At 38.0% G+C, this 25,116-nt stretch overlaps 1 protein-coding gene across 1 annotated transcript in view; it reads left to right on the top strand.

The window, feature by feature from the left end:
* LOC136176386 (A disintegrin and metallopeptidase domain 3-like) overlaps positions 1-25,116 on the top strand; it is a 117,456-nt gene that overhangs the window by 9,069 nt on the left and 83,271 nt on the right. The window contains exons 4-6 of the mRNA XM_065946537.1: positions 7,873-7,951; positions 14,127-14,203; positions 14,724-14,901. Coding sequence (XP_065802609.1) covers positions 7,873-7,951; positions 14,127-14,203; positions 14,724-14,901 — 334 coding nt within the window. The remainder of the gene's footprint in view (positions 1-7,872; positions 7,952-14,126; positions 14,204-14,723; positions 14,902-25,116) is intronic.

Genomic DNA, 25,116 nt, shown 5'->3' with positions numbered 1-25,116 from the left:
AAGTGGAAAACTGGTCAACCACTTGTAAAAGAATGAAACTAGAACACCTTCTAACACCATACACAAAAATAAACTCAAAATGGATTAAAGATCTAAATGTAAGACCAGGAACTATAAAACTCCTAGAGGAGAACATAGGCAAAACACTCTCCGACATAAATCACAGCAGGATCCTCTATGACCCACCTCCCAGAATATTGGAAATAAAAGCAAAAATACACAAATGGGACCTAATGAAACTTAAAAGCTTTTGCACAACAAAGCAAACTATAAGCAAGGTGAAAAGACAGCCCTCAGAATAGGAGAAAATAATAGCAAACGAAGCAGCAAAGGATTAATCTCAGAAATATTCCCTTCTTATGTCCAGTTTTCTTGAAGAGATCGTTAAGTCTTTCCTTTTCTATTATTTTTCTCTGTTTTGTTTTGTTTTGGTTTTCATTGCTCAAGAAATCTTTCTCATCTCTCCTTGCTATTCTTGGAACTCTGCATTCTGTTGAGTATATCTTTCCTTTCTCCCTTGCCTTTCACTTCTCTTCTTTCCCCAGCTATTTTTAGCACCTCCTCAGACAACCACTTTGCCTTCTTGCATTTCTTCTTCTTTGGGATGGTTTTGGTCATTGCTTCCTGTACAGTGTTATAAGCTTCCATCCATAGTTCTTCAGGCACCCTTCTACCAGGTCTAATCCCTTAAATCTATTTGTCACTTCTACTGTATAATGATAAGGGATTTGATTTAGATCATACCTGAATGGCCTAGTGGTTTTCATTGCTGTCTTCAACTTTAGCCTGAATTTTGCAATTAGGAGCTCATGATCTGTACCACAGTCAGCTCCGGGTTTTGTTTTTACTGACTGTATACAACTTCTCCATCTTTGGCAACAAAGAGCATAATCAATCTAATTTCAGTATTGACCATCTATTGGTGTCCATGTGTAGACTGGTCCGCTGGGTTGTTTGGAAAGAGTGTTTGCTCTGACCAGTGTGTTCTCTTGACAAGATTCTGTTAGCCTTTGCCAGCTTTCATTTTGTACTTCAAGGCCAAACTTGTCTGTTATTCCAAGTTTCTCTTGACTTCCTTCTTTTGCCTTCTAATCCCCTATGATGAAAATGACATCTTTTTTTGATCTTAGTTCTAGAAGGTGTCCTAGGTCTTCAGAGAACCAGTCAACTTCACCGTCTTTAACATCAGCCATTGGGGCGTAGACTTGGGTTACTACGCTGTTGAATGGTTTGCCTTAAAAACACACAGATCATTCTGTCATTTTTGAGATTGACCCAATTACTGCATTTTGAACTCTTTTGTTGACTATGAGGGCTACTCCATTTCTTCTAAGGGATTCTTGCCCAAAAAAGTAGATATAATGGTCATCTGAATTAAATACACTCTTTCCCAACCATTTTAGTTCACTGATTCCTAAGATGTTGATGTTCAATCTTACCATCTCTTGCTTGATCACTTCCAGTTTACCTTGATTCATGGACCTAACATTCCAGGTTCCTATGCAATATTGTTCTTTACAGTACTGGACTTTCACCAGCAGACACATCCACAACTTAGCTTTGTTCCTGCTTTGGCCAACTGCTTCTTTTGTACTGTGGTCATTATTAATTGCCCTCCACTTTTCCTGAGTAGCATATTGGATACCTTCAACCTGAAGGGCTCATCTTCTAGTGTCATATATTTTTGCCTTTTTCATATGGTCTCTGGAGTTTTCCAGGCAAGAATACTGGAGTAGATTGCCATTTCCTTCTCCAGTGTACTACATTTTGTCAGAATTCTTCACTGTGACCCATCTGTCTTGGGTGCCCCCTCACAGCATGGCTCATAGCTTCATGTAGTGACACAAGCATCTCTGCCAAAGCAAGGCCTTAATGTAATCCATGAAGGGGATTTTACCTTGGGGGTCTGGCAAATTGCCAGCCCAGTTTGAGACTATGTCACTTATTTTGATGGGGCCTTCTCATGTGGCTCAGTGGTAAATAATCCTCCTGCCAAAGCAGGAGATGCAAGAGACTCACGTTCAATTCCTGAGTGGGGAAGATAGCCTGGAGGAGGCAGTGACAACCCAATCCAGTATTCTTGCCTGGAAAACAGCATGGACAGAGGAGCCTGATGCGTTATAGTTCATGGGGTTTCAGAGTCGGACATAAGTGAGTGACTGAGCACTGCTGCATGCTTACTTTTGCCAAAGTGATGTTGGGTGAATTGATTCCAACAGAGGCTTAAAAAGGTGCTCATGGTTTTCTGCTCTCCATCTTTGCCTGTCATCCCCATGAGAATATGCTTTGGCTAAGCTTGGTGAAAGATTAAGGACATGTGGATCATAGCCAAGGGGTTCTATTTATCCCTACATCAGCCAATATTCAGCTGAATATTGTACCACTGAGCAAGCCTGACCAGTTAACAGAGTTGTCATGGCTACTGGCACATGACCCAAAAGTGTGAGCAGTAGGTACGTTTTGTTTTACCGTATGTTGCTGTGGTTGTCCATAATGCAACATTGTGCATAATATCATTTGTTGAGATTCATTCATATTGATGTATGCAAAATGATTTAAATGCATATGTAGCCATCAAATTAATATATCTCATAGATTATTTATCTTCCCTTATTTACAGCAAGAAAGCTCTCTAGTTGGCATCCCTGGACATGACTTCTCAGCCCTCAGTGTAGCTATTGGATTATAAATAAGAAGATTCTTAAGTGTTATATACTGCCAGTTTCTTTTTTTCTTCAAAATCTTTATAACCAATTTTTATGACAATAAATTAAAGGATATTTGTTTTCTACATTCTCAACCACATGTGTATATTTACTCATCTTTGTTAATTAGTGGATAACAAATGCTTTATTATGCAATTCTCTGGTTATTAATAACATGTAGTGTCTTTCCAAGTGAAAATGTACAGTTCTCATTGACTTGTTTCCCTTAAGATTTTAGGCTAATTATTTTTTATTCATTCAGTCAGTCCAATTCAGTCATGTCCTACTCTTTGAGATCCCATAGACAGCAGCATGCCAGGCCTCCCAGTCCATCACCAACTCCCGAGTTTCTCCAAACTCGTGTCCATTGAGTCGGTGATGCCATCCAACCATCTCATCCTCTGTCATCGTCTTCTTCTGCCTTCAATCTTTCCCAGCATCAGGGTCTTTTCTAATGAGTCAGCCCTTTGCATTAGGTGGCCAAAGTATTGTCTTTTATTCATTAGTTTTGAGTTATTTATATTCTATGTATGGCTTTTTCTTTGTTTTCCACTTTTTGCTCCATCATCAATTTGTGAGAATTTTTGTCTTCTGTGGCTATTACCACTTTCTCTCTTCTGTAGTTGTGAAAATAATATATTGAATATTGATGTTTTCTTCCTATGTTTTGGGGATTTATTGCTATAAAAAAGGATTTTCAAATAATCCTTATATTCATATTTTTCTCATAGGTTCTCATGTTCTTCTCTTGTGTCTCTCAGATCCTAAAGTGATACCATAACATCCTATATTTTTAACAATTCTCTTTCCATTTGAGATGTAAATCCACTGCTTTCAGTTTCTTTATCTATCCTATTTGCATTTTCCTACTTTTTTGAAGCATTTCTTTTTCATTGCAGTTTTCTGCTGACTCAGGTATTATTTGTTTAGAATATTTTCTAGATGGATTAGTTAGATTATTTTCTTCAGAAGGAATATGCAAATAGCATGCTTTCCTAATCGCGTATCTGTGGATGTCTTTTTGTTCTCATAATTGAATAACATTTTGGCAATGTGTAGAATTTGTGAGTCATATTTCTTTTCTATAAATTTTTGTAATTTGATACAGTCTATTTTAAGTTTTCCAGTATGTTTTCTTTGTATGGATGAGTGTGAGTTTCTGTGTATATGTTTGTATATTACATTAATACTCCCTGAAATATCCAAAGTCCCTTAATGTTTTCTTTTTAATTTTCAGTCCATATACCTTATTTTCTTCCATGGGGAATCTATGCTTTCATCCTGCATCTTATTTCTCTGTGTTCTGTACCATATTCTATAACTGTGATCAAATCTTTATTTTTGATGTGTATTCTGCCAGCATTTTTCCTCTTTGTTGGCTAGACCTTTAATTATGTTTACAGTAAGCAAATTTTCTTGGATACATTTATTCGATTCCTTAATATTAATTGCCTGCCAATGCAGGAGACAGAAGAGATGTGGATTTGATTCCTGAGTCAGGACTGTCCCCTGGAGGAAGGCTTGGCAGCCCACTCAAGTAATGTTGCTTTCAAAATCTCATGGACAAAGGAGACTGGTGGGCTATAGTCCATAGAGCCACAAAGAGTTGAACACAACTGAAGGGACACAGCACTCACATGTCATGTATTTTAGTATCATAGTGTCTTTTTTTTTTTTTTCCTCTCCAAATGGTCTCCTTGGAAAGCTTATTAATTTTTCTTGAACTTAAGATTGTTCTTGTCCATCAGTGCTGCTTCATTAGAAGCTAGCTTTTGACTTTTGCCTTTGATTTGCTTTTCAATTTCCTGTTGTTGGACGTGGTTTTTCTTTCAGTGCTCACTTGTATTTCATTTATGTGCTTAGTTGCTCAGTCATGTCTGACTCTTTGCAATCCCATAGGCTGTAACCCAGCAAGCTCCTCTGTCCATGGGATTCTCCAGGCAAGAATACTGGAGTGGGTTGCCATTCCCTCCTCCAGGTGTGCTTCCCAACCCAAGGATCGAACCCAGGCCTCCTGCATTGCAGGCAGATTCTTTACCATCTGAGTTACCAAGCAAGCCTGGTTATCCTTATATCACTGATAAAGGTGGGTTGGTGTGTTGTTTCATATAAAAAAGCAAAAGATGTGATTTTGGTAAAGAGCCTAGGATGAATAATCTTACAAACTAATTTTTTCTCATTTTAATAATTCTTTTCAAATATCTGTGAAAGTTTTTACCTCTAATTTCTTTTTCCCAGGAAGTACTGTTGGAGTCCCACTCCACCACCTCCATTTAAATGCTTACAGTTATAAAAGGTGGCTCTACCCTTGTTCCAGAATTCATGCTCTAGATGCTTTCACCTAAACCCATCTGGGCCATTCAGATTCTTTCATCATTATATATACTGATATATAAAGATATACATAGTATACCATTTCAGTATACATATATGTATATAAGTGTATGTGTATATATATATGTATATAATATATATGAATCTTTTTGTCTTAGACATCATCACAAATTAACTATACGTCCTTCACTTTAAAAAAAAAAAAGAATGAGAGCAAATAAAACAGGTATGAATAGAAAAGTAGTGATGAAGAAAGGACTGTTAATGCTTTAGTTTCTCTCTATCCTGGTGTTCAGAGGCTTCTTGATGTTTGGAATCCTTGAGAAATAGGGTCCTTGGACTCTTTAGTCAGTAGAAGTAGTTAAGTGGCCAGACAAGAAATTCAGGCAAGGCTTTGTTGAGACTCGTGCTGCAGCAGAAGGGAGTGAAAACAAGTAGCAGGTGCCCTTGCTCACTCTCTGAGGAGGGCAGGCTGGTTCCTTATGTGAGGTGAAAGTCAGGGTGGACTGGTGGGCCAAGCCCACTCTGCTCACCACAGGAAAGGCCAATGAATCCGAGGGACGAGGGATTGAGGCAAGGAAGAGACTGTATTTGGGGAGCCAACTGACCGAGAAGGTGGCAGGCTAGCACCTCAAAATAACCGTGTTTGGTGTCACGCCAGTGTATGCTCTTTGGTTCTTTGTCTTCTCACAACAAAGATTTGGAGTGACGGACATTGAAGCCCCCTCGGCGGGTCACAGCTCTTGGAGGACAGGCTGTGTCATAGCTCTTAAATAAATCAGTGTTACAGCTCAGTGTTACAGCTCTATTTATTTAGATAATAGCAGGAAAATCCATCTTTGAGGCATGAGGGCACGTCGATCCAAAGACGTGAAGAGAAGAACGCCCCATCGCGCGGGAGAGAGAGCGAGCGAGAGAGGACTTTGGCTCCTCTTTTTATATGTTTCTCTGTCCCTGGGCCTGTCTTATGTAAATTGGGCCTAGGCAGGAGCGTTGTTTGTTTTATCTGAGGTTCTCACACCAGTCCTCGGACCTTCCTTTGTTCTATTTTTGCGGGCTTTCCCCTTCCAGGTCTTTTAGCCACCGCAATTTTGGACTCTTTTTCCCTATTCTAACTACCTAACATTCCCCCCTCAAGAGATGGGAGGCCCAATTCTTTGGGAATAGGGGTGTCGAGGTCTCTCTGGCTACTTCCTGCTGAACTGGGATGGCGAGGGGCATTGGGCCTCCCCCTCTGGATGCCAGGTTCTTTTATAGATCTGAGATGGGGGGAGGTGAGATAGTAAAGTAAAAAGACCTTGAATCTTGCAAACATCTCCTAGAATGCCAAGTCTCAGGCAGAGGATGTGCTAATTTCTTCCTTCCTGCCATCTACATCACGTGGTTCTGAACAAAGTCACTTCAGTTTACAGTCAGGCAGAGGGACGCGATTCTCTGGGGCAGGCCATTCGATTATAGTAACAAAAGCAATGAAAAGCAAGTCAGAGAAACAGTTCCAACGTGGAGTCAGAACTGGCTTCTCTGCAACAGTCTGCAGGTTCCCTTGGTGGCGCTGTGTACAAGCATCATGCACAGGGCCTTGCTTTTTCTCCTGGCACCTCAGAAGTGGTACTCACTTTGTGGCCTTTTTGTGTCTTATTTGTGCATACTTAACCAAACTGCTCATGCAGGCAGTTATTTTTAGTCCCTTATAGTTCCTTTATCATTTGTTACTCAAGGAGACATTTGCCCAGGTCAAGCACTCCAGTAAAGAGTTCAGGTCCCACCCTATCTCATCCCTACCATGTTAGATTGTTCCAAGATAATCAACATCCACCTTGTAAGAAGATTATAGCTCCATACTCCATTTATATCACATTTATGTATAGAAATAACATATGATATTTGAGCCAAAGAGTAGAATCCTTCTTCTAAACAAAGACTTTGAGATGTATTGTGCAGTTCTACAATTTTTCTCCTACTGCTTCAAGAGAAGCAGTTTCCATAAAGGGACCATGTCTTTTCCTAGGTTCCAGAAGAAAGGCATTGTGGTGTTGAATCTGCAGTAACCTTGTAAACAACATTTGTTTTAATTTTAAAGCACTGGGAATTTGGAGGTTATGTTTTAGCCTAGGATAAGTTATGAAAAAAAATAATGATATAAGCATGAATTTTTTGTTATTTATCAACCCATGACTGCTTATTCTTATTAACCAAAGCATTTATGCCATGAGATGTACAGATGGTTGAATCTATAAAAACTTTGCTTTGGGTATTGGAATTTCTAGATTTTATCAGACAATCTGTGTCATTACAGTGTCCACACCTGTATCTGGTCATTCTGGTTCTTGTTTTCTCTCATATACATAATATACTATCAGAAAGAAAGGTAGACAATGGGGAGATGAACCCACTTCAGTTCAGTTCAGTCCCTCAGTCTTGTCTGACTCTTTGCGACCCCACGGACTGCAGCATGCCAAGCCTCCCTGTCCATCATCAACTCCCAGAACTTACTGAAACTCAGGCCATCCAACCATCTTATCCTCTGTCACTCCCTTCTCCTGCCTTCCATCTTTCCCAGCATCAGGGTCTTCTCCAATGAATCCATTCTTTGCATCAGGTGGCCAAAGTATTGGAGCTTCAGCTTCAGCATCAGTCCTTCCAGTGAATATTCAGGACTGATTTCCTTTAGGACTGACTGGTTTGATCTTCTTGCAGTCCAAGGAACCCACTTAATTTGTGCATATTTAAGCTTATAAAGTGGAAAGTAAAGTTTTCTTAAATTTCATAACTCTGGAAGTTACTTTTATTTATGCTGCTATTAAAACAAAGTTTATTATTTTGGTTGCATTAGGTCATTTTTAGACTCTAATTTCCTGGTGTATTCACACAACAAATCGGGGATGTTATATCCAGATTCTTCATTTATAAAGGTAAGTTTTACTTTATGTTTTGTAGATTTTTATGCTCTTGTGGTAAAGGCATCATTGGTGGGACGAATGAGCCTCCTGTATGCTCAATCAGATTGTTGGGCAAGCAGATTGATCACAGACTGAAACATAATGTGGCTGTTGCTATGAAAACATGTTGAATAGAATGAGCATTTTAGAATTTGAAACTCAGGAATCACTTTATTGAAAAGGTCATTTACATTCTCTGGAAGTAGTTGTAGGAATTTGAAAGGAGAAAGAAGTGGGAAAAGGAACTCAGAAGCCTCTCAATACAGGGCAAAATTTTCACGAAAAGTGTCATAGGAACTGGGCAGTGGAGGGAACAGTGGAAACCACAGAAAGAGCGCAGAAAAATAAAGCTGCAATAGCATATTGAGTACTAAATCCTAATATGTTTACATGAAAACCACAGGAATTTGAATTATATCCCCCAATGCAGATAAGAGCCAAAAAATGTTTAAAAGAGTATGAAGAAGTTATCTTTAGTCTAAGATATGTATTTTTCCAGAATAGATGATGGAGAAGATATGAATGCGAGTGTTTGTTCAAATTCTGTTGCTGTGCTACAATTCAGAGAGAATGATATTTAAAATATGATAACTGGTACAACATTTCTCTTTCTCACCATCTGCAAGTAGAAAGTAGGACAGAATTCATGAGACACTTGGTTTGAGACATTTGACAATTAAAAGACAAATCAGGGATTCTTCCTTGACAGAAAGGAAGCACAGAGGGTGAGTCTCACATTGCACTTGGTCCTCTGACTAGGAATAATGTCTTAACTATAGTACAACTGTTGAATCAAATAGGACTTCTAACGAGTTTGGATTTTCTGAATTGTAGGGATAACGTATTCAGTCATCCACCGCTAAGGATAATGTTAGATATAAGTTTTTGGGGGTTTTTTGTTGTTTTTGTTTTTGTTTTTTTAATATGGTCGATACAAAGTTAAGGAAATTCACTGTTCTTAGATTGGTAAGAATCTGTTTGCTTTTCCGCCCCATGATGGGGAATGTAATTAATTGTATAAGATGTCTTTTCTGTATTAGTTGATATGATCATATGATGTTGAGATAGTGCATTGCTTTGACTGATTTTCAAATCTTGATTTAGTACCTAGAAAATATCTTTCATACCTAGAAAAATCCAAACTTGGTCTTGTATGAATTTTTTATTTATGCCTGCATTTGATTTGCTAACAATTTCTTGAGAATTTTGGGGGTCAAATTTCACGAAAAACATTGGTCTATGATTTTCTTTTTTGTAGTGACTTTGTCTAATTTTTAGATTAGAGTAATACTGGCCTCATTAAACACATCAAAAAGGAATGCATTCTCTTTTGTTTTTCAGGAGGACATTGTATAAAATACTTGTTAATTCTTAAGATACTTGGTAAAATTCTACAGTGAAATCCCTGGGCTTTGGAGTTTTGCATGTGTGTGTGTTGGGAGCTATTAAATTAGCAATTCAATTTATTTAATAGTTATAAGCTATTTTATTTATCTGCTTTTTGCATTGCTTTGGTGGGTTGTAGTTTTTTAAGTAATTGGTCTGTTTCATCTCAGTGGCATTTCTGCATGGAATTTTGTAATAGTCTTTATTATTCTTTTAATGACTTACAGGAGCTTTAGTGATGAGCTGGCTCATTTCAGACATTGATGATATGTGACTCCTCTTTTCTTAACTGTCAGTCTTACTAGAGATTTTTCATTTTATTGCACATATCAAAGAACCTACTGTTTCTTGCTTTGATTTTCTTCACTGTTATCTTATTTTCAATGTCACTGTGTTTCTTTTCTCCCTGATACCTTGCTTCAGGTTTATTTTGCTCTTCTCCTTCTTGAGGACAAAACTTAATAGGTGACCGTTCATCTGGAAAAGATTGAAGGAAAGAGGAGAAGGCTTAATGGCATTTGAATCAGGAAATGTATCAAGGTTATTTACCTATTCTTTTTTTTTTTTTTTTTTTTTTTTGTGGCTATGTAAGAATTTCTGGATCATTTTTTCTGGTTCTGTGAAAAATGCCATTAGATATTGTATAGGAATCACATTGAATTTATAGATTGCTTTAGGTGGTATGGGTATTATAACCATAAGAATTCCTCCAATGCATGACCACTGGGTCTCTTTCCATTGTGTTATTATTTCTTTCATCAGTGTACTATAGGTTTAGAGTACAGGTCTTTCTCTTCCTTGGTTTAATTTAATCAAAAATATTTTTATTCTTTTGGATGCTATTGTAAGTGGAATTGTCTTGTCAGTTTCTCTTCCTGACAGTTTGTTAGTTTGTAGAAGCACAAATGATTTTTGTGTGTTAATTTATACTCTGTAACATTGCTCAATTTACTAATATTTTTCTTCTTTAACCTATGTAGGTATTGCTTTTACTACTTGAATTTTGAATGTGGAACCTCATTTGCATATCTGGGATAAATCCCACTTGGTTTTGGTTTACAATTTTTAAATTTATTGTTGACTTTTATTTCCTAATATGTTGTTGAGAATTTTTGCATATATGCTCATGAGAGATTTTAATGTGTATCTCTTTTTTTCTAAGTGTTATTGGTTGTTTTGGTTTTAATATAATATTGGCCCACATAGCATGAGTTAGAGTATTTGCTCTGTTTCTATATTTTGAAGGAATGTGTAGAGATTTGATAAGGTTTACTCAAGTGTTTGGCAGAATTCAACAGTGACAGCATCTGGGCCTGCCTGCTGGTTTGTGATTTGGCAGGTGATCAATTTTATTCAACTTCTTTAATAGAATCAGACGTATTCAGATTGTCTATTTCCTCTTACATGAGGTTTGAGAAATGGTGTGTTTCAAATAGTGGGACCATTTTATTCAAGATTTCAAATTGGTGGACATAGAGTTGTTTACTCATTCCTTTATTATTCTTTTAGTGTACATGAGGCTATAGTTAAGATACTTCTTTTATAATACTGATATCAGTAATTAGTATCATCTCTCTTAGCATGCCTGGCAAGAGGTTTATCAATTCTAAATATTTCTTTTCTGTTGCTTACTTTGGATTTAATTTGCTTTTCTTTTTTCTAGTTTCCAAAGTGGAAACTTTAATTACTATCCCTTAACTCCTGTAAGATTTGATCAGTTTTTACTGTCTTCCTTTGCTCCTTTGATCTGTTGGAGTTGAATTGAATCTTTCTTCTGTCTGATGTAATCTGCTGTTGAAGACTTCTGGTGAATTATTTCAGTTCAGTTTCAGCCACCAGCTTCCCTGGTGGCTTAGCGGTAAAGAACCTGCCTGCCAATGCAGGAGACGGGTTCAGTCTATGAGCCAAGAAAATCCCCTGCAGAAGGAAATAGCAATCCACTCCAGTATTCTCATCTGGAAAGTCACACAGGCAGAAGAATCACGTGGGCTACAGTCCTTGGGGTGGCAAAAGAGTTTTACATGACTTGGCAGCTAAACAACAGCAGCAATTATTCTACAGCTCCATGATTTCTGTTTGATACTTTTAATATTTTATCTGTTTTTTTTTTTTTCAAACTCTCACATGCTTCATGCATTGTTCTCCTAACTACAGTGAGTATCTTTATGGGAACATCTTTATTTTGAAATTTTTATTAGGTAAATTAATTTTATTTCACTAGTGTCAATTTCAACCTGTATCTTGTTCCTTTGTTTGAAATATCATTTCTTTATTCCTCATTTTACTTAACACTCTACTTTGGTCTCTGCTCATTAGACAAAGCAGTCCCCTCACAGAGTCTTCATGAGTGGCCATGTACAGATGGACACCCCCACAAATCAGCCCAGCCAGTGACGTGGGGGTCCTCTACCAGCTGTTTCTCTCTTCAGGAAGAAGCAGACCTCTGTGGGGTTTTTTACTCTGTCTCTGCTGATCAGAACGGATGATCACTGTTCTCTGTCATCCCAAGTTAGTGCCCCTGTTCTCCCTCAGGCTGTACTGAGGCATCAGCGCTGCAAGACTGGAGAGACAAATGCTGGTTCTTGGGTCAATATTGGTGAAGTGGGAGCACTGCATTCAATCAGTCAACTATTGTCTCATGCAGTGGAGGCAGAGAGGTGGGGTTTCTCTTCTTCTCACTCTGTGATGAGTGTGAACAAGCAGGGAAGGTAGGCAATGGTGTCAAATAACCCAAGCCACCATCTCCATTGTGCTTTGATAACTAGACTGCCCAGGTTTGATGACACTGTTCCTTGGGTATTCTCCTCGGAAACACTGGGGCACTGCTTGCTTGAACAACATCCTCTGCTGCCCTGGGTCAGTCTGGAAGACAGATTATCTCTTATCTAATCTAAAGGTAGTACTCTGGGGCAGAGTCTCTGCTGAACAGTCATCCCAAATCTCCCTACTGGCTTTGGTGCATCTGATCTTGCATTCACTGAAAGATTTGCATGAACCAGTCAGTTATTTCATGGTCTCTCACAGATGGAATTGGTACATTAATTGCTACTCACTTGGTGTATTTGTTGGAGGATGGCAGATCCAGGGATTTCTAAACCACCATCTATTGACCAGTATTACACCTTTATTTCTTTGAATGTTTTTTCTACTCTGAATTCTTTCTGTTTCTTCTTAGTGGATTCTGACATATATTTTAAAACTTTTAGTAGTGTTCCATGTGTTCTTGAAACTCTATTCATTTTCTTAGTCAATTTTCCTGTGACTTATATATTGAGTAAATTTTACTCATTTGTCTCAAGTTCATTGATTCCGTCCCTTGTCATCTGCACTCTATATTTGTGCCTACCCAGTTTGCGTTGTTTTCCTTGTTTTTATTATTATATTATTTGGTTCTAATTTCTTAGTTGTTATTTTTAATAGCTTCTATTTCACTTCTCAAATTTCCTTATTCTTTCAGTTGTTTCAGGATGATTGAAAGGCAATCACCCAGTTTAAGTTCAAGTTTAGTGTGATTGTTGCTCCAGTAACCATTCAGCTTTCTTGGGACTTTTGATATTATTTTGTTGTCCTTCGTTCTTCCTGGTTCATGTGGAGCTCACTGGATCTCTGCCGGGGCAGCCCATGGCAGGAAAAGTTTCTTTCCTGGGCCACCCTCTGTTGCTTGGTGATGTTGGTTGATGAGGGAACCATATAATGAAGAATATTTCCTCTAGCTGTGTGCCAGTCACTGGCTATCAATGTGCTTCTCATCTCTGCTAGTGCCCCTGAGAGAGGAAAGTTTTTAATCTGGGCCACTGTTGGCTGCTTTGAGTTTGGAGTGTTGAGAATCATCTCACGAGGATCATTTTCTCTTATTGGGCGTGCAAGGCCACGAGATACGTAAACTGAGATGCTGTCTTCTGCTGGGTAAAGTGTTGGGAGCTGGTTTGCATTCTACGTCTTTGTGAAGGCTTGTGGCATAGTTTGCTGGCACCACTGTGAGCATAAGTGACTGCTACTGTTGTCTGACTGTGGAGTCGTGTATGCTCTGCCTCTATCAGTTGGTTGGAGATAGGAGTTAAGCCGAATATTAAGATGAGTGAATGCTTACTGATGGATTTGTATGTATGGACACTTATGCCACAGAAATACATTCGTACATGAGAATGTGATGATAATAATGTGTTCATAGTCCAGGATTAGCTGAGGAACAAGGTTGATTCTAGATATCAGTACACTTCTTAGGGAAGAGAAGGAACTATTCAGTAAAATACTATATCAGCAGAGAAGGTAGGAAGAGTAATGTTTTGAAAGTCCATTGAGAAGAGACTTTCAAGTAAGGATGATCAACATGGTGAGATAGTAGAAAATAGTTAAGAAAGGTCAGTTAAGATATTTTGGTCTTACTTAGAATAAAACACATGAAATGCTCACAGTGGAAGGCTGTGATTAATGCTGGTGATTACCTTGAGGTAGCATTTTTAGGCTATATATTCAAAATGTGGACTGAGAATGACAAGATGTAGATCAGAACATTATTTATGAAAAGTTGAGGTTTATAGCAAAAATCCTTTGGGAGAGAATAGGAGTTGTGATTATAGACAGAAGAGTGTCAAGGGGAAAAAACTGTAGAAAGCTAAAGAGGAAATGAAATGTCTGTTGAATTGTATAATGGAATGCTTAAATCTGATGTTTGATGATGTCTAGGATGAGGGTTATCAATAAAACCAAACGCTTTGTTTGCTAATCATTACTGATGTGTCTTTATGTTACTCCTGTGCAGGGTCATTGCTTTTATCAAGGATATGCCACAGAGATTCCAAATTCAGTTGTGACACTTAGTACCTGCTCTGGACTCAGGTAATGACATATTCCAGAGATGTATATAGTTGATATCTAGTGTACCCTTTAACTTTTAGAAACTTCTTGAAGGGTAGATGGAAGACATAGAAAATAGACACTTACATTGTATTTCTTCTCACCTACTTTCTGTGCCTGCTTGTCTTATCTTTTCCACTGTACTCTTTGTGTCTCTCCCAGGCTTGCAATTATAAAATTCTTTCAGAAAAAGCTGTCATCAGAATGAGACATAACCCTATTACTGAGCCACTCTAGAACCGCAATGACTCTTAAATGCTATAATAGATAAAAGAAGGTAGAAAATTGGGTTTACACGTTAATGGAAGTAAGACGGGGCTATTATTAGATATTAGATAACAAGATCATTATTATCAAATTATCTACTTAATTCTAATAATTTCTACTTAATTTAATAATTTAATTTGATAATTTCTACTTGATTTTTCTATTAATATTTATTTATGTTTATTATTGAGAACTCCATATTTTTAATTTCTTTTTTATGTGTTTCAATATTCAGGGGTTTATTGCAGTTTGAAAATGTCAGTTATGGAATTGAACCACTAGAATCTTCAACTACATATGAGCATGTGATTTATCTGATAAGGGATAAAAAAAGTGATTTTTCTCCCATAACAGAAAATAATTCTACCACTCAATTTGCAGATCAATCCTACAAAATTCTTGTGAAATCAAATGTAAGTAACTGATGTATGCAGATTGTGATAAACATACTCACATTGATATCTGGTACATTTGGAAAACAAATTTAAAGTGATACTGGTTATAATAAAGCCTTCTCTTATAAGGTATTTAATTTAAATATATTTTGTTTAGTCATATAATATTTAAAAAGTTAATACCTGTAAATATATAATTCAAAATTCTCACATATACCTAATCTTAAGAATTTTATGCAGATATGACTTTTAAGTATTTTTATGCAAGTATGCACAATATTAAATTAAAATATTAAGTGGAAATTTGATAATGACCTTTATCATTTAATATCTAAGAATAGTCCCATCTTGCTTGATTATCATGTAAGTCCATGTAAATACCTTCTTTCTATTATTGCATTTAGGAGTCATTGCAGTTTTGATTTGCATTTCTCTGATAATGAGTGATGCTGAGCAACTTTTCATGTGTTTGTTAGCCATCTGTATGTCTTCTTTGGAGAAATGTCTGTTTAGATCTTTGGCCCACTTTTTGATTGGGTCATTTATTTTTGTGGAATTGAGCTGCAGGAGTTGTTTGTATATTTTTGAGATTAATTCTTTGTCTGTTGCTTCATTTGGTATTATTTTCTCTCATTCTGAAGGCTGTCTTTTCACCTTGCTTATAGTTTCCTTTGTTGTGCAAAAGCTTTTAATTTTCATTAGGTCCCATTTGTTTATTTTTGCTTTTATTTCCAATATTCTGGGAGGTGGGTCATAGAAGATCTTGCTGTGATTTATGTCGGAGAGTGTTTTGCCTATGTTCTCCTCTAGGAGTTTTATAGTTTCTGGTCTTACATTTAGATCTTTAATCCATTTTGAGTTTATTTTTGTGTATGGTGTTAGAAAGTGATCTAGTTTCATTCTTTCACAAGTGGTTGACCAGTTTTCCCAGCACCACTTGTTAAAGAGGTTGTCTTTTTTCCATTGTATATCCTTGCCTCCTTTGTCAAAGATAAGGTGTCCATAGGTTCGTGGATTTATCTCTGGGCTTTCTATTTTGTTCCATTGATCTATATTTCTGTCTTTGTGCCCGTACGATACTGTCTTGATGACTGTGGCTTTGTAGTAGAGCCTGAAGTCAGGCAGGCTGATTCCTCCATTTCCATTCTTCTTTCTCAAGATTACTTTGGCTATTCAAGGTTTTTTTGTATTTCCATACGAATTGTGAAATTATTTGTTCTAGTTCTGTGAAGAATACCGTTGGTAACTTGATTGGGATTGCATTGAATCTATAGATCGCTTTGGATAGTATGCTCATTTTCACAATATTGATTCTTCCAATTCATGAACATGGTATATTTCTCTATCTATTTGTGCCCTCTGTGATTTCTTTCATCAGTGTTTTATAGTTTTCTATGTATAGGTCTTTTGTTTCTTTAGGTAGATATACTCCTAAGTATTTCATTCTTTTTGTTGCAATGGTTAATGGTATTGTTTCCTTAATTTCTGTTTTCTCATTGTTAGTGTATAGGAATGCAAGGGATTTCTGTGTGTTAGTTTTATATCCTGCAACTTTACTATATTCATTGATTAGCTCTAGTAATTTTCTGGTAGAATCTTTAGGGTTTTCTATGTAGAGGATCATGTCATCTGCAAACAGTGAGAGTTTTGCTTCTTCCTTTCCTATTGGAGTCCTTTTATTTTGGTCTGATTGCTGTGGCCAAAACTTCCAAAACTATGTATAATAGTAGTGGTGAGAGTGGGCACCCTTGTCTTGTTCCTGACTTTAGGGGAAATGCTTTCAATTTTTCACCATTGAGGATAATGTTTGCTGAGGGTTTGTCATATATAGCTTCTATTATGTTGAGGTATGTTCCTTCTATTCCTGCTTTCTGGAGAGTTTTAATCATAAATGGATGTTGAATTTTGTGAAAGGCTTTTTCTGCATCTATTGAGATAATAATATGCTTTTTATCTTTGAATTTGTTAATGGGGTGTATTACATTGATTGATTTGTGGATATTAAAGAATCCTTGCCTTCCTGGGATAAAGCCCACTTGGTCATGATGTATGATCTTTTTAATATGTTGTTGGATTCTGATAGCTAGAATTTTGTTAAGGATATTTGCATCTAAGTTCATCAGTGATATTGGCCTGTAGTTTCCTTTTATTGTGGCATCTTTCTCTGGTTTTGGAATTAGGGTGATGGTGGACTCATAGAATGAGTTTGGAAGTTTATCTTCTTCTGCAATTTTCTGGAAGAGTTTCAGTAAGATAGCTGTTGCTCCTCTCTAAATTTTTGGTAGAATTCCACTGTGAAGACATCTGGTCCTGGACTTTTGTTTGCTAGAAGATTTGAAATGTCTTTTTAACTGTGAGTCCAAATACCTAAGGAAATGATATTAAGGGTGTGTCTAGGAAGAGAAGTGGTTGAAAATAAGTTTAAAAATACGTATAAAACCTGATTTCCTCTCCTAAACAATTGTTTCTGCTGTAAACTCACAGATAGTCTAAGACTCTTTTCGTGGGTGGAATGTGTGAAGTGGGGTCACCAGGCATAAATGTGTTTGTAAATCATAATAGAAGGTGGTTATGATACCAATATTAGTGTGAATGTATTAAACGACACACTACACAGTGGGAAATGGTTTAAACATTCTAAGATGCTCATTAGGATCCAGGAGGGAAATGAACCACTCCAAAGAATCAAAACTAAGTATGTTGCCAGCAAGGTGTTTGTGTTAAGCTTTCCAGAGAATTTACAGTCTCTGAAGACAGCAGATCATAAGCTCCATATGTGGTCGTAGATATTGCAATATGCTGTCAATGCCTAATATGAAGAAGCACTAAACATAAGATGAAACAATTTAATCTGGTAGATATTGTCATGGAAAAATTCAAAGCGCTTAATCTTGAGGCACTAAGGAGTGGAGAGAGAGAGTTAAGAAAGCAACATGACAGTATGCTCAGAGAGGTGCGCTGTGCTTCGTCTCTCAGTCACGCCCGACTCTGTGCCCCCGTGGACTGCAGCCCAGCAGGCTCCTCTGTCCATGGGATTCTCCAGGCAGCAACGCTGGAATGGGTTGCCATGGCCTCCTCCAGGGGATTTTTCCAACCCAGGGCTCGAACCCAGGTCTCCCACATTGCAGGCAGATTGTTTACTGACTAAGCCCCTAGGGAAGCCCATACTCAGAAAGGTCGGAGAAAATATTTCCTCCACAAATTAAGGACAGAGCACTGTTTAAAAAAATAAAATTCAGCAGATAGCAGTTCTTGGGAATTAAAAGCATGCTAAGGTAAGGTAAGGTGAAGTCGCTCAATCGTGTCCAGCTCTTTGCGACCCCACGGACTGGAGCCTACCAGGCTCTTCCATCCATGGGATTTTCCAGGCAAGAGTACTGGAGTGCGTTGCCATTTCCTTCTCCAGAGGATCTTTCCGACTCCGAAATCGAACCCAGGTCTCTCGCATTATAGGCAGACGCTTTACCATCTGAGCCACCATGTGTGAAAACTCGAAAGTTCATCACATAAAATTTCAGAAATCACACACAACTAAAGTATAAACAAAAGTGACAAGGGAATTTGAGAGATAAGATATTCAATTAAAATAACAATACAGGTGATGTAGTATGAGTTCCAATACAAATGAAATTGAGAATCAAAATGATTTAAGCAGGGGTTCTAAATCAATATTTTTAAAAATCTGATTTCTTATGTATAAACACAATGTAGAATGGCATGAAACTACTTAGCACCTTTATTGAAGATTGAAAGGCAACACAGAAATTACTTAAAAGAAGGCAAGGCAATCTTCAGCTTGTAATTAATTACTTACCCAGTCAGAACTATATAATTGATGTATTTAATTAAAAGCATTTCTTTCCTCCCTATTGTGAATACTCCTCCTAATGTGTAAAACAGACCACACTTAGAATAACAGAGAGAGACCCTAATCTCACCAGGAATGAGGAGATTAGCAGGCTACAACACAACCAAATTTCTAAGGAGAAGTTGCCAAATACACTGAATTTTCTGTCAAATCAAGAGATGGAACAACTTTGTAAGCTGTTATCCTCAAACTGTACTCTTCATGAGGAAACACTACTAGGTCAAATGCGACGAGATTTTTGAAGTGATGAATTCCTGACTGTCAGTGGTTTAACCTGATGTGTGGGCTTTGCTCATGCAAAGACCAAGGTAGATGAAAATGGTAGCTGCTTCCTTTTCCAGCTTCAATTCAGGGCCTCAAAGTGTCCCAAGTAGTATTTGAATTCATATAGGAATAAAAGGAGAAGTATCTGAATCCCATCTTGATAAACCTGAGCTGAACAGGTATCTCTCATGGACTTCTCTGTCAGAGAAGAAGCAATACCATTCTTGAAAAATTGGTCATTTCTTATGAACCAAACATAGTGTAAGTCATTAACATTTGCTCAACAAAAGTTTGATATGAAAGAAATGAATGTATTCTGAAATGAGAAAACAAAAGGAATAAACGGGGGACATAAAAACCAATATAAATATAAAATATAACACAAATTACATGATCCAAAATTAGTTAAAAACAATATTGATATTGTTATACATCTATGTACTAGGTGTCACCTGTTGTTGTAAGAACTTAATAGTATACCCTGTCTTTGCAATTTTTTCTACAATTCTGAGAGTGAGAACATTTATCCCTCTCTTCAGAAGGAAGCAGAGACCTGGAGAGTTCAAATTATCATTCTAAGTCACAGCATTAAAATTCTAATCTAAATAATACAACCCCAGAGATCCATTCTTTGGTACTCACAAGTCTACCCTTTCCCAGTCTGTTTAAAGATCCTGGAAGTGCTCAAGAAATAGACATATAAGAAAGACAAAGCCATTTTGAAAATGAAAGACATTGACAATAGAACTGGTGAATAACAGAACAGACATTATCATAAAACCCCAAGGTAATGTTATGTTCAAAGCTGAGCGCAGAAGGATTGATTCTTTTGAACTGTGGTGTTGGAGAAGACTCTTGAGAATCCCTTGGACTGCAAGGAGATCCAACCAGTCCATCCGAAAGGTAATCAGTCCTGAATATTCATTGGAAGGACTGATGCTGAACTTGAAACTTCAGTACTTTGGCCACCTGATGCGAAGAACAGACTCATTGGAAAAGACCCTGATGCTTGGAAAGATTCAAGGCAGGAGGTTGGATGGCATCACCAACTCAATGGACTTGAGTTTGAGCAAGCTCCTGGAATTGGTGATGAACAGGGAAGCCTGGTATGTTGCAGTCCATGGGGTTACAAAGAGTCAGACATGACTGGGCAACTGAACTGAACTGAAGGAAATAGAGAATGCAATGACCTAAAAATGTTGGGAAATGGAAGTGAAAGTTGCTCAGTTGTGTCCAACTCTTTCGGACCCCATGGGCTGTGGAATTCTCCAGGCCTGGATACTGAAGTGGGTAGCCTTTTCCTTCTCCAGAGTATCTTTCCAATCCAGGGATCGAACCCAGGTCTCTCGTATTACAGGTGAATTCTTTACCAGCTTAACCACAAGGGAAGCCCAAGAATACTGCAGTGGGTAGCCGATCCCTTCTCCAGCAGATCTTCCAGACCCAGGAATCAAACTGGGGTCTCTTGCATTGCAAGTGGATTCTTTACCAACTGAGCTATCAGGGAAGCTCATAAAAATGGTGGGAGAGAAAAAAAAAAATGATAGGAGAAAAAAAAAAATGATAGGAGAAAAAGGCAAAACTGTGTGATGGTTAACTTTATATATCAACTTCCCTGGCCACAGTCCCCAGATGGTTAGTCAGATTTTCTGGGTGTTTCTTTGAAGGTGTTTTTGAAAAAGATAAACAACTAAGTCAGTGATTGTGTAAAGCAGATGGTTCTCCATTATGTGCATAAACCTCATCTGATAGTGGCGTCATCAGTCTAAGAAAGGAATGGAACTTCCTCTGTGTAAGACAGGACTCTCTGGGCCACAGGCTTCCAACAGGCACTGTAGCATCAACTCTCCTCAGGTCTGAAGCCTACTGGAGGTTTTGGACTTTCCAGACTCCATAACCATGTGAGGCAATTTCTTGTAATAAATCTAATTTTGATAAGTATATTAAATGTGCAAATATACACACACATTGTGTTAGTTCTGTTTCTCTAGGGAACTCTAACAGAATGTAAAAGATTACTAATGGAAATTCAAGATAACCAATATTGTCATTCATGAATAAAATCATACTCAATGTAATCCTACTTATGAGAAAAGAAAGCTGTGTTGAATAAAGAATTCCTGAATTTGAAAATTTTCAGATTTCAAGAAATCATTGTCAAAGTGGGTGACACCAATATATAATATATTTTGGACTTTATCAATAAAGGATGAATAATCCTATAGGCATCTCAGCCTCAAAAAAGTCACTTAAAGTAGAAAAAGGCAGTCAGACTGGCATTAACATTTGCCAAAAGGAACTGCTTATAAGATAGTCAAGAATATCTATCTAGTGAGAAAGAAAATAGCTTCTCTAGGAGGTAAACAGTATCCAGCTTTTGTTATCCAGTCAAGTTGCCATTATACTATAAAAACAGATTTGCTTGTTCAAGAGACCATAGTATCTATGGGACTTTGAGACAACATCAATAAATCAGTACAGCAAAACAGCAATTGACACAATTAAAAAGATACAGCAAGAAAACCACAGAATCATAGCAATACTTTTAGAAACATCATTTGCCAACATTCAGTACAACATATTCATGGTAAATAATAGGAGTTGAAAATGTCCTGGATAATAAAGATCATGTGCAGCTAACATAAAGAATGTAAATGACTGAATGCTTTACTTCTGTTACGTACACAAATTCCCACCACAATTTGTATTTTGAAACCTTTCAGTAGGATGGTATTAGGAACTCAGACATTAGTGTTAGATTAGGTATGAGGGCAGGGCCATCATGATGGGATTAATTTGAACTGGAGATCAAATTGCCAGCATTCACTGGATCATAGAGAATGCAAGGGGATTCCAGATAAAAATCTACCTCTGTTTCATCCACTGTGCTAAAGCCTTTGACTGTATATCATAACAAGCTGTCGGTCAGTTCAGTCGATCAGCTGTGTCTGACTCTTTGTGACCCCATGGACTGCAACACACCAGGTTTTGCTGTCCATCACCAACTCCTGGAACTTACTCAAACTCATGCCCATAGAGTTGCTGATGCCATCCAACCATCTCATCCCCTGCCATCCACTTCTCTTCCCACCTTCAATATTTCCCAGCATCAGGGTCTTTTCCAAAGAGTCCGTTCTTCACATCAGATGGCCAAAGTATTGGAGTTTCAGCTTCAGCATTAGTCCTTCCAATGACTATTCAGGACAAACTGTGGAAAGGTCTTAAACAGATGGGAATACTAGACCATCTTACCTCTCTCATGAGAAACCTTATGCGGATCCAGAGGCAACAGTTAGAACCCTGAATGGAACTGATTGGTTCAAGATGGAGAAAGGAGTATCACAAGACTGTCTGCTGTCACCTTGTTTGTTTAACTTATACACTTAGCACATCATGAGAAATGCCAGACTGAATGAGCTACAAGCTGGAATCAAGTTAGATGGGAGAAATATCAACAACCTCAGATATATGGATGATACCACTCTAATGGCTGAAAGTGAAGAGGAACTAAGGAACTCAAGAGCCTCATGATGAGAATGAAGGAGGAGAGTGAAAGAACCAGCTTAAAATTAAATAGTAAAAAAAACTAAGATCATGGCATCTGGCCCCATGACTTCATGGCAAATAGAGGGGTAAAAGGTGGAAGTAATGACAGATTTCTTCTTGGGCTCTAAGATCACTGCAGTTGACTGCAGCCTTGAAATTAGAAGACATTTCCTTCTTGGCAGGAAGGCTACGACAAACCTAGACAGTATGTTGAAAAGCAGAGACATTACTCTGCTGACAAGGGTCTGTATAAGTCAAGGCTATGGTCTTCCCAGTGGTCATCTGCAGTTGTGAGAGCTGGGTCACAAAGAAGGCAGTATGCTAAAGAATTGATGCATTCGAACTGTGTTGCTGGAGAAGACTCCTGAGAGTCCCTTGGACAGCAAGGAGATCAAACCAGTCAATCTTAAGGGAAATCAACCCTGAATATTCACTGAAAGGACTAATGCTGAAGCTGAAGCTCAAGTATCTTGGTCATCTCATGCAAACAGCCAACTCATTGGAGATTCCCTGATGCTCCTCATCATTCCCTGATGCTGGGAAAAATTGAGGGCAGAAGGAGTAGGGGTCATCAGAGGATGAGATGACTGGATGGCATCACTGATCCAATGGAAATGAACTTGGACAAATTTCAGGAGATGGTGAGGTATCAGGAGGCCTGGCTTGCTGCAATCTATGGGATTGCAAACAGTTGGACTTGACTGGGTGACTGAACAATAACAGGTGTAAAGGTAGGGCCCTCGTGATAGGATTAATTCTCTCATATAAAAGGGAAGAGGCATGAGATCCCTCTTTCTGCTCTCCTGTCACATGAGCATACAAGATCTGCAAACTTGGAAGAGTGAATTCACCAGCCATCACATCTCTTGGTGCCTGAATCTTGAACTTTCCAGCCTCTAGAATGTCAGAAATACTGTTTGTGGTTTAAGCATCTAATCTATGGTGTATTTTTTAGTGCCCAAACTGGTGAAAATGACCCCTGAGATTCAGAATAATGCAAGGTTGTTTGTCTTCATTGTACTTCTACTCAACATTTTACTGAATTCCTAGTTTTTGCAATAGGAAAAAGACTAATAATAAAGGGCATACATTTTGAAAGGAAAACAATCACCCTAGTTCTTTAGTGAGATAACTCTGCACATAAGAGCTAAAGAATCTCCATCAAAGCAATCAAGACTAATTAAGAGACTCTAGCAAAGTTACAGGAAAAAAAAAGATAAGATATCCATTTTCCCCAAATTGATGTGTAGAGTCAATATAATTCCAGTCAAAATTCCAGAAAAACATTTTTTGTAGAAATAGATTGTCAAATTAATTATGGAGATGCAAATATCTTTATGAAGTCAAACAGTTGTTTGAAAAAGAGAACTAGGAGAAGGACTTGTGTTGTTTCTTTTAAGGGATCAGATAATATTTTGGGCCTGTGAGGTCTATGATATGTTGCAGCTACTTCACTCAGTCCTTGTGGCTTGAAATCAGCATAGGTAAACTATAAACAAACAGGTATGGCTGTGTTCCAAGAAAATATTTTTTGCAAGCAGGAGGGTATACTTCATGGCAAATAGATGGGGACACAGTGGAAACAGTGGTTGACTTTATTTTGGGGGGGGGTCTCCAAAATCACTGCAGATGGGGATTGAGGCCATGAAATTAAAAGACACTTACTTCTTGGAAGGAAACTTATGACCAACTTAGCATATTAAAAAGCAGAGACATTACTTTGCCCACAAAGGTCCATCTAGTCAAGGCTATGGTTTTTCCAGTGGTCAGGTATGGATGTGAGAGTTGGACTATAAACAAAGCTGAGTGCTTCAAAGAATTGATGCTTTTGAACTGTGATGTTGGAGAAGACTCTTGAGAGTCCCTTGGATTGCAAGGAGATCCAACCAGCCCATCCTAAAGGAGATCAGTCCTGGTTGTTCATTGGGAGAACTGATGTTGACGGTGAAACTTCAATAGTTTGGCCACCTGATGCGAAGAGCTGACTCACTGAAAAAGACCCTGATGCCGGGAATGATTGAGGGCAGGAGAAGGCAACGGCAGAGGAAGAGATGGTTGGATGGCATCACCGACTCAATGGACATGAGTTTGGGTAAACTCAAGGAGTTGGTGATGGACAGGGAGTCCTGGTGTGCTGCAGTTCATGGGGTCAGAAAGAGTCGGACATGACTGAGCGACTGAACTGAACTGAGGCTGGTATACCATAGGCTATAGTTTGCTGGCCTCTGCTCTGGAGATACATATCGTGGTATTGGTTTATGTGTGGAACAGTGGGATACAATAGAAGAGAAGTCGAGCCATGTGGGGCTCTTGCCCAGATGATTATACGCAAAGGTGCCAAGGTCTTTGGAAAGTAAAAAATGATGTCTTCATCAAAGTATGCAAGAAGATTGGATTTCCACATGGAAATCCTTATTCTAAAAAAATGAATTAGAGGGTAAGCTTAAGTGTCAAACCAAACATAAAATTTATAGTAGGGGACTTAGGAGAAACCAAATTAATGAGCCATAAGACTGTGAATAGATGTTCAACATCATTAATCATACAGGAACTGC

Source organism: Muntiacus reevesi, chromosome 10, assembly GCF_963930625.1.
Source record: "Muntiacus reevesi chromosome 10, mMunRee1.1, whole genome shotgun sequence".
Classification (NCBI taxonomy): domain Eukaryota; kingdom Metazoa; phylum Chordata; class Mammalia; order Artiodactyla; family Cervidae; genus Muntiacus; species Muntiacus reevesi.
The sequence above is the reverse complement of the archived record's forward strand: the minus strand, read 5'-3'. Positions and strand labels throughout refer to the sequence as shown.